General features: G+C 32.6%; 3 protein-coding genes across 3 annotated transcripts in view; 1 reads left to right on the forward strand and 2 right to left on the reverse strand.

Moving 5' to 3' along the window:
- The window catches only part of LOC126749087 (twinfilin), a 92,647-nt gene that overhangs the window by 19,956 nt on the left and 62,720 nt on the right, over positions 1 to 9,971 (forward strand). The gene's annotated exons all lie outside the window — the stretch shown is intronic.
- LOC126749081 (sorting nexin-7-like) lies at positions 314 to 2,463 on the reverse strand. The gene is made up of 5 exons (XM_050458702.1): positions 2,263 to 2,463; positions 1,922 to 2,194; positions 1,706 to 1,870; positions 1,172 to 1,654; positions 314 to 1,114 (listed from the first exon to the last, which is right to left on the reverse strand). Exons 1-5 carry the CDS (start codon positions 2,404 to 2,406, stop codon positions 776 to 778), a joined length of 1,404 nt encoding a protein of 467 aa, XP_050314659.1. The 5' UTR covers positions 2,407 to 2,463; the 3' UTR covers positions 314 to 775.
- On the reverse strand, positions 3,428 to 7,670 carry LOC126749079 (ras association domain-containing protein 4). The gene is made up of 9 exons (XM_050458700.1): positions 7,450 to 7,670; positions 5,768 to 6,033; positions 5,396 to 5,699; positions 5,116 to 5,344; positions 4,903 to 5,061; positions 4,650 to 4,848; positions 4,400 to 4,598; positions 4,127 to 4,346; positions 3,428 to 4,073 (listed from the first exon to the last, which is right to left on the reverse strand). The coding sequence occupies exons 1-9, from the start codon at positions 7,487 to 7,489 to the stop codon at positions 4,019 to 4,021; spliced, it is 1,671 nt and encodes a 556-aa protein (XP_050314657.1). The 5' UTR covers positions 7,490 to 7,670; the 3' UTR covers positions 3,428 to 4,018.

A 9,971-nucleotide genomic window follows, 5' to 3' on the forward strand; every position in this document is an offset into this window, starting at 1 on the left:
ACATCTTAAAAAAATTTACTAATCTGTCAAAGATTTTTCAAGTATTACAAAACTGAAATACTAAGGACTGTTTGAATAAATCCGGAACTGTACCTTTTCTTTTTCAAAGTTAAATTTACAACATGAGATTTTAATTAATTTTGTGAAGATATCATCCAGTCCAGGTGCCGAGTCGTTTTTCAAAGAATCCGGTAATCTACTAAAACAACCATTTAAGTAACAAAAGAACTTTACTTCGTATTAATTAATATAAAAACGTTAACAAAATAAACAACTTTCCTTTATACTTGGTTTAAGTAACAAAAAACGAACGTACATTATTATAATTGCTAGCCTGCTTACATTCAATATTAAACCTTATTAATAGTGCATTAAAAATACTTTTAGAAGAAATATTTCTTGTTATTCGAGTATACATATTATAAATATCCTTTTGAACTAATATTTTTTAAATAATATTTTAGCCTAGGCGTGATTGTATTAATTTTTGGTATTTGCGTTAGCTGTATATCATAATAAAATATCAACAAGTTTAAACTATAAAATACCAATAATGACGTATGGATATGGCAGTATAAATATGGAATGTTAAGTCACAAAAACGATATGAACACAATACATCACTGGTGAACTTCAAATAAATATGACTAAATGTTCTATCAATTACAACCGATTTTTGAGTTCCCAAATTGGTGTCAAAAACGGTATTATTCAACTAAATGGAATGCATGAACAAAACTTAAAACTTATAAATAAATAATAAATTCTTTCTATATCATTTGGTGCTTGGATTAACTTTTCTACTACTAATCATTTCATTAGTGACATGTTCCCACGCGTTCACATTAGCTTGATAATAATTTATTTGCTTATTAACAAAATCTAAAAGTATCTTCTTAATGCACTGTTTCTTTTCAAGCTGCCACCCCTCCAAATCACTTCTTAAGCTCTCACTGGCCATTTCAAGGTTATCTTGGGCTGTTTCAACCTTTTTAAGTAATTGAGGAATGTGTGCTCCAAGTTTTTCCAATTTATCATCACAAGTTGGTTGTCTCCATAATGTGAAACCTCCTGTGGGTGGATGATGGTTGGAGTCTTGTGAAATAGCTAGAAGCTGCAAATTCTTTATTTAGTTAAGACATTTTTAAATTGACTGTAAATCAATACTTACCCTGTCTTTTTCAGTGTGTCTTCTATTAAGCTCATCTAAACACATTTCATAATTGTACTGAGACAACTCTCTCTTTTTTAATGCTTCTTGGACCACCTCAATATACTGTAGAAATTCCCTAATAGGTATGCTCATGCTGTTACTATAGCAAAGTACTAATGCACTTTGAGCATTTGAACTCCTCTCCAAAGCATGAGCAATATTTTCAAGAGTTGTGCATAACTGAGGCTCAAAACTGGCCCATTTTGTAAATATTGGATGAAAATTGGATATTTCTGCTATGAGATCACTGCGTTCTTTGTTAATACGGCTTGAAATTTTTTCTATAGAGTTTAATTTTTCTGCCAAGGTTGAGAGGTAACTTTTCATCTTGTCAAATTCTATATGGCGACTTTTGAGGGTTGAATGTGTAGAGCTTAAGGTTGTTATGCTGCCATTACTACTTGTGACTGAAGCTTTCTTCTTTCGGTATGTTGCAAAATTCTTTAAAAAAATTGAATTTTATATTTTGTATTGTGTAAAGAGGCAACTTACTGAAGGTGATGCAGTTAAGAACACTTTAAAATTCTCATTGCAACTCAAGATTGGGTGGTGACATATTCTGCTTACAAATACATTCAGAGACTTCATTCTTGTTATTATAAAATCTTTGGAATATCTATCTAGCTGTCCTATTAAGGAGTGTTTAGCTGGCAAGGGCTGAAATTGAAAAAAAAAATATTTTGAACAAGAAAATATCAGTTTTCTTACCGGCACTATACAAAATGGATGGCATTCAATAAGCCTATGTCTTAACCATAAAAAGTCCTTATATCTCCTCCTCACAACATACTCATGATCAGAAAATTCAATTCTAGCTGACCTAGTGGTAACCCTAAATGTGATATAGGTTTCCATGGTATCCAAATGCTTCTCCGGGTTATCAATTTTAACAGTCAAATCTGAGTCCTCGTCCATATTTAATTCAGCCAAATTTTCAATGTCTTGTATGCTCGAGAAGCTTTCTATGCTCGGCGAATGTACCTGCAAACGTTTTATTCAATTATAGTTAATTAGCACTTTTTTCAAACTAAAATTCATCAAAAACATACTAATGAATTGTCATTATCAAAGGTGGATCCACTGCATATACTGGAATGGTCAAGGTCCTTTGTACTATCCTTTGACAGTAATGCGGTTATTTCCTTATGCTCTGAAATCACATCTAACACGGCAGAAGGGTTTTGAGTACCCATTTTTAGATTACAATAAAAATCAAAATATACATGAAACTTTTTTTGTATAGGTTAAAATAATTTATGAAGTATATCAGCTGTTTTTGAGCAACAAAATCGCAATCATGTTGCGCGACAAAAATCTGTGCCATGTTACGTTGCAAAATTGTAAACGTGAAGAGCACTAATATCGCATATAAGCCTATCTCCGGCCTTAGTAATAAACCGTCAATCAAAACTGCCACTTGTCAAAATTCACTTGGGTCTCCACTTTAGTCCTTCACTTCGTATTGCATAATAAAATCGACTCATTTACTACAAAATACCAAATTCTAGTTACAAGGTTTTAACTTAAGCCAAAATGCAAGTGGTCAGACGTGCTGTTGAATTGGCTGCCAAGCGAGGTAAGCATTTTAGCGTAAAAGAGCATGAATGATTTTGTTACTATGAATCCTCTAGAAGTCACTCTACAATTACATTATTTGAAGTGAAATTCTATATAGTAGGGCCGTAAATCACCCAATTACATGTCACAGAGACCCTATTTTAAGTTCCTAACAGAATAATTTTTCTAAATTGAACCATAACCTAAAAGTCCTCCTGAGCAGACTTTTGATACCAAATTACATTTCTTATTAATATAGTTGGAAGAAGATATGCCTCCTACGAAGGCCATGGCCATGAAGTAGCAAGGGCCACATACAATGACCTTCCTTCTCCCTCAGGAAGTTGGCAGACCCATTATGACTCGATGCAACGCAAATACAACACCCAACTTCTTCTTGGTGTTGGAATGTTGGTTGGAACAATCGTAGCTGGAAAAGCAATGGGCATGTTCGAGTTCTACAATGACTACCCAGCTAAACCAGCGAAAATTGACAATTACAAGGAATAGAGTGAAATTGTATTATTTAAATTGAGACGATAGCAGTGATTTAGTATAGAACTTTTTTTTGTTAATAAACAATATGAAATAAATATGTTTGGAAACAGTAAGCTGTATTTTTTTAATACCTAGGAACTCATAAAAAAAGGCACTAAAGTTCTTCCTAATGCTGTTTATTTCTGTCCAATAAAATTAACCTTGTAAAACATATTATAATGAAAAGCTCTAAAAGATATATAATAGAAAATAACAATAAATGTTAAAAATGGTTTAGTTACACATACATACAATTAAAAATATAATTAAATAATAAATGCAAATGAATAATATAGATCACATATTGAAGATACATCTACTTTCATATAGTCAAGCTAAAGAAAACTACCTGTGATGATAAAAGATGCAGCCATGTAATTAATTGTTGCTTGACTATATACTATAATAGTTTTTATTTCCGCAATAAAGTAAAATTTAAAGAAAACCATACCTAAATGGCATTTACAACCCGAGTTAGGAAAATCAAAGGCACATAAGCTTTATGTATTTCAACTTTACATAAAATGAAATCTAGTTCAACAACACCTCAAAGAGGTTTCTGATGTGAGAGAATTGTAATAATGGTTAAACTACTTTGTTGGTGAGATAGATTACTAACCTATCAAAAGTGATGTATGATGAAATGCAAATTTCCTACCCAGATATTTGGTATAATAAAATCACTATTACAGTCACATCATTAGGCCTGTATTAGCTAGATGAGCGTTCCATCAGTTGCGTGATTGCTTGCTTCATTTTAAGATATCTGAAAAACAAACCAATGCTTTACTTTAATAACTTCATATAACCACAACCTACTTCTCCTTTAACCTAGCAACTTCCTTTTCCTCTTGTGAATAATATTGGTTTAAAATCGCCCTACACTCCACCAAAGATAAATTCAAAAATTGCGCGACCTCACTGCTAACTTCAGGAGTTGAATGACTGTCCATGAGGAACAATTTGGCGACGTCTTCGTGCGGACCCAAGAGCACCCTCGTCAGTAATGGATATTCGTCATCCTTTAGTCGTCTTTGTTCTAAAATTAATTAAAATTGGAATTGAAAAAAAAGATACTGTAACACATTTTACCTCCATTATCTCTTACAACAAACAATGCAAAATTACTAGAGTCACTCTCCACTTTATATTTTTCCAATAGTAGTTTTATCACCTCAGGAGTGTTGACCATGGATGTGACCCAAACACTCATTTGACTACCGTGAGGAGGTGTAAAGAAACTAGTTTCCCTATCGTAAAAATGCCCGTTGATCGAACATCTTCGTCTCACCTAAAATGCGCTATTTTAATAATTAATTCTCAAGTTGATGTCGAACCATACTTTGCTTCTAGATAAGCGTTTTCCTGGTCTTCGCCGAATAGCAGTGGAGCCGATTTTTTTTCTTAAAACCACTTCTTCATTTTGATCAGTTGAACTTGTTACGTCACTAGTACTAATTTCGCTATTAGCTAAGCTTAATCGGTCGAATTCAGGTGAGTGAGTACGTAAACGTTCTAAGCAGTCTGGTCCTGACATTGACCTAAGGAAGGAATTTAAATAAATTGCAATTTAGAAGGAGAAAAGTGGCAACAACCTGTTTAATGAACTGCTATTTGAAGTCCATATATCATCTTTACTAAGTGAATTTGTTAACAGTGGTACTTGATCCTCACTTAAACTACTATCAATCAAAGGTGCTTTAAGGGTAGAAGAGTCTTCAGTTATTGTCATATTTTGATCTGTCTCTGATGAACTAAATTATGATCATGTTAGTGATACATTTGAGTTGAGTTTAATTTTGACCTACCAAATTTCAGTACTTATTTGTGATGGGAGTGGAATGGGCATGGTTTGATACAACTTCTCATTTTCGTCAACTTTCCGTTCAACTTGTAATAAATCATCCAATTCATCCCATTCCACATTTTTAACATCTAGTTTTGAAGGCAGTGTTACACTTTTAATAATCACATGTTTAGGCGAGTTAGGATCACTATCTGAGAGGCCGTCAATGGAATCTGATCCACTTTCTATCCCTTTAAAAACAATATTAAACAAAACCATATTACCATTTAATGCAGACTTACCTGTATCAGATTTACTTAATTCTAATGTATTGGTTGATTGACTAGAATAAGATGAAATGTCATTTGAACTAGTGTCTCTAGAAATATTTTGAATGTCTTCATCTGTATCATAGTCAGGAGAACCTGCTTGACACGAGTTTCTTTTCCGTACTGTCACGAGCGTTCTTTGATCATCATTTTCTTTTAAATGTATTACCCCATAAACCCCCCAATGGATTCTCAGTGAACCTTCTAGGACAAAACGACCATTCACCTCCCTAGATCTAATTTCTCCACTCTTTCCTTCATAAAATTGATTGTACACCTAAAATAACACTTAAAATAGCAAAGAGGTTTCAAATAAAATAAGATGATAGAACAAATGTTGTTTACTTTGATTTTAGATTCTAAAGCAGATCTAGGCAGTACTGGTTTGTTTCCCAACTTGGGAGATTCTTTTTTACCAAAACTGGTATGAGATTCAACTCTGGACCCGTGTCCGAATAGCTGTGGACCAAAGAGGGCTCCATAGCAAGGCACATGACAATAAGGTACTCCTTTGTGTTCAGCATGTTGTCCAGGATTCAGTCTTTTACCGCACTCTTCACAACGAAGGCATTCTGGATGCCAGTTGTATCCAAGTGAGTGTTTTCTTTCAGCTGGAAGTTTTAAATTATTTTTGTTGTTTAAGTTAAGATGTTGATAATTTATTTGTTAATTTATAAACTCATCACAAAGTGATGTATATTTTATCTAAAATCTGAAAATCACAGTAAGCAAAAAATAAAAATACAAAATCATCTAAATAGGTTCAAAAATAAATTAACAAATTAATCACATATAGATTAAAATGCTTAAACCTATACACACAATGAAGACACACCAGTAAAACATTTTATAAATATATATTATGTTGGTATCAAAAAGTGAGCATTTTCTTGAAATTTGAAGAGTGGCAAATAAACCGACAGTGGATAGTTGTGATGCATATCTTCAACTAGTACAAAAGATTTTTTTTTGAATGTATACAAAACACTGCAGACTATAAATAAAAATAGCTGTAGACACTTTTAGACTGGGAAATAATTGACAACAGGATTTCCTTGTGTCTTTGTTCTGATGATTTTTTTTTTTGTGCAATTAGCAGTTCATTTATTCTTGTTTAATCATCCGAGGATAGTATGGTTTGTAGTTTTTTGTCAATAACACTTCTCAGTTTCCAAATAATAATGTATCGAGTATCAGTACATGATCAATGTAAGCTGACCAACTTGGTACACTGTCAATTATAATTTACAGAAACTTCACTTGATTTAGCTCATCACCATCAGTATTTAAAACCACATTCATCAGTGGCGGATATGAACTTTTGCTTTCCTTATTTTAAGAAGCGTACAAACATTATTAAAAAAAACAATGCTTGTAATTTACTCATTTATTTTATTCAAATTATCACCACCAAGTCAAGAAACACTTTTTTCAACAGTCACATTCACAGGTTTGTAAGTCTTGATTTTTCTGCTGCAAAATCATGGATAATTTTTTCACAATCTATTGACAAGAACAAATCTGACCCTATGCAAGAGCATTTAACTTATCCTTCCCCGATGAAGATCAATGATAGTTTTACATGTTACAAGACAAAACATGATCTTTCAGCACTACAGTTTAAGATGGTAAATAGCAAGTACAACATTACTCTGTTACTGGATATAATAGAATCTCATTATTTTAGCAAAAATCAAGCCTCTGCTCAATGCATTATCCACTAAAGAACTACTTAATTCAGTAGAAGTCATATCATCAGCTGATTGAAACCACATCAGCCTTATAGAAAAGGGGTCCCAAAACGCTTCCTTTAAAAACTTACAATATCTGCTAAATCAGATTGATAAAGTGCCCATCGAGTTTGTGTAAAAACCTTGAGATGAACTTATAAGGGGGTAGTAAAAAATAAGGTGGGTGTGACCTGAAAATTACTTTAAAAGGGAAGTTGACCAATGGCTTACATCGTTTTGTTATAACAGAAATATTAATACAGATAAAAAAAACTATTTAGATATCAATGAACTTACCAAAATAAACTGGTTTCTGACATTTATGGCATTTCCACATATTCACTTGGATATGGTTTGCGAAGAACAATTTTCAAAGCCTTTGTTTGTTATCCTTGGGTGGACAAAACAACTGAAAGATATTTTATTAAAATAAAATGAAAAACAAAAAAACCACAAATAAAACTATTCACAAATAAACAGTGATACGTCAAAGTGTCACTGTCAGTTTTGACAAATGACAGCTGGAAAATGTATGTCCTTGCTGTTGCCAGATTGCATGATATATTTTCTAAATATTTATTTTTTGCTAACATTTTATAGTTATTAAGTCAGTGAGTTAAGTAAAACTGGCATAACTTATAAAGACTTATGTTTTATAAAGTAATTACGTTAACTTTAACATTTTGGTAAACTTAAGGCAATAATGCCATTATGTTGTCAAATCTGTCATTGAGTACTTAAGGGTGCAATTACACTTTAAGGTAATGCCAAGAGCACACTGATGTGTTGCGCAACACATTTTTTGCAATATTTGATTCTGTATTAATCCAGATACTAGTAGTTCTTCATATATCCATTAAGTAATTAAGCTAAAGCATTAAGGGGAATTTTGTTTGCGTAATCGAGCAATAAATGCCAACATAAATTAAGGATGGTGTGTCTTAAAAGTTTCTCAGACGCGACGACGACGGAGTAGCACATTAAAGAACTACTAAAACTTGCATTACGTAATTACATTTTCTCAAACTTTAAATTAGCAGTCTCCTGGAGTTTTATTATTTAAAACTACATTGATTAGCTCCTCTGCTTTTGGTAATATTTGTTTTCCAGCTCCCGTCGGGGAAGTTTTTAAATAGTTCTGATTAGAATATTGAGATTGATACTGGTAGATTTCGTTTTTAGGACGTAATTGAGTTTGAAACAAATGTAGATGAAAATAAAGAATGCGGATGATTTCTTGAAGCATCTATAATTAGCCACATTTATTATTCCATATCTATAAATAGTCTATTCAATAACATTTATATAGAAAAAAATTGCACGCCAATTTAATATGATTCAAGGACAAGCCAGATTAGATTTTATTGACCTGCGGCTTCTTTTTTATGCTCCAGACTGATTATTACTTTAATGGCACATCTACAATAATAATTATTGTTAATTATCATCTTAGTCCAGCACTATCAGAGTTTAGTGAGAAATGGTTTAAAGATGGTGACTTACTTTTGAAGGTCCGCCATTTTGTCATGATTGAATATGGCGACCAAAGTCATGTCAAACGGCCACGCCCAATTAGAGTTAAAAGCGTTAGGGAAAGGGGGTACATTGTAATATAAAATGCAATTTAAAACCTCTTGACTAAGAGGTATTAAAGTATAATTGTTAGCAATGACATGGCACGCCCCTGTTGCACATTAATAATTATCAATAATTGCTTGCTGTTGTCTTGGATGTATTGTTTGCATTACAGTAATCGGTTGACTTCATTATATTCAACACCATGACCAAACATTTGATAGTGATTTTGATCTTGGCCATGTTCGTTTGCCTTTCTTATGAAACGAAATCGCCAAAAAACATGTACATGGGCAACATCGTGAATCCACGATGTCCCCGTGGGAAAATAGAGATGAGAAATTGGAGGGGGGATATTGTCTGTATCAGATTCATCGGAGGTGGGTAAGTAAAGTCTCTTAATCTAAGGGTTTTTGCAGGAAATTATTATTTTTTTGTTACAGGAGACACTAGAATCCAATGCTGATTATGTTAACGAATATTCTAACAAAAATATGTATTATTAGATAAGAATTTATAGTACCTGAATATCAATAAAAATAGTACCCAATTACGGTGTTTTCATATATCGTCAAATACGCTGCATAGGGTTCAACCTCTTGTGATTCGATTGCTTTAGTTCACACCTAATGAATAGTAAAAACGCTACAATATAAATGACCTTGTTGGGCTAAATATATCAAGAGAATTCAGCCATGGAGAACAACATGAACATTATTAATAAATGGTTCACATTTAATCGTTTTTGTTTAAATCAAAGCAAAAGACATATTGTTGGATTTAGGAGTGACGTAGCAATTTTGCTCTTAAATGGTAAGCAGAGGATTGAAGTAACTAAGTTTCTGGCCATTGTGACTGATCAAGAATTATGCTTTAAAGACCATATAAGTAAAAAGGTTTTATCAGGATGTTTTGCTACAAGCTTGCTTGGACAGTCACTATTTTAGGAAGTTGCCAATAAGGGACATTTAAATATGGTTTTTATGATTCAAAAGAACGCTGTTTGTTTTATTACTGGAATTAATCAAAGAGAGTCTTTTAGATCACACTTTATTGACTTAAAAATCTTACTACCCTTATTTTTCAAAATCGATTTGCACTCATCGAGGTCACTCATCAAACCAAACGCCAAAATCATTTTTTGCCTCTTCCACTTTCACTTGCATATGAAAGCAGGAAAGTGTTCAACCACTTACCAATAAATCTAAAAACACTGAAGACACTTATTTATAGTATGGAAGAAT

The sequence above is a fragment of the Anthonomus grandis genome, chromosome 22 (assembly GCF_022605725.1).
Source record: "Anthonomus grandis grandis chromosome 22, icAntGran1.3, whole genome shotgun sequence".
In the NCBI taxonomy this organism is placed as follows: domain Eukaryota; kingdom Metazoa; phylum Arthropoda; class Insecta; order Coleoptera; family Curculionidae; genus Anthonomus; species Anthonomus grandis.

Coding starts and splice junctions, on each gene's coding strand:
- LOC126749079 (XM_050458700.1), bottom strand. CDS start 7,489: ATGTGGAAATGCCATAAATGTCAGAAACCAGTTTATTTTG. Junction 5,700..5,767: donor CTTTAGAATCTAAAATCAAA/GTAAACAACATT, acceptor GTGTTATTTTAG/GTGTACAATCAATTTTATGA. Junction 5,062..5,115: donor CAAATAAGTACTGAAATTTG/GTAGGTCAAAAT, acceptor ATCATAATTTAG/TTCATCAGAGACAGATCAAA.
- LOC126749081 (XM_050458702.1), bottom strand. CDS start 2,406: ATGGGTACTCAAAACCCTTCTGCCGTGTTAGATGTGATTTCAGAGCAT. Junction 2,195..2,262: donor TTGATAATGACAATTCATTA/GTATGTTTTTGA, acceptor AAACGTTTGCAG/GTACATTCGCCGAGCATAGA. Junction 1,871..1,921: donor ATCCATTTTGTATAGTGCCG/GTAAGAAAACTG, acceptor TTTCAATTTCAG/CCCTTGCCAGCTAAACACTC.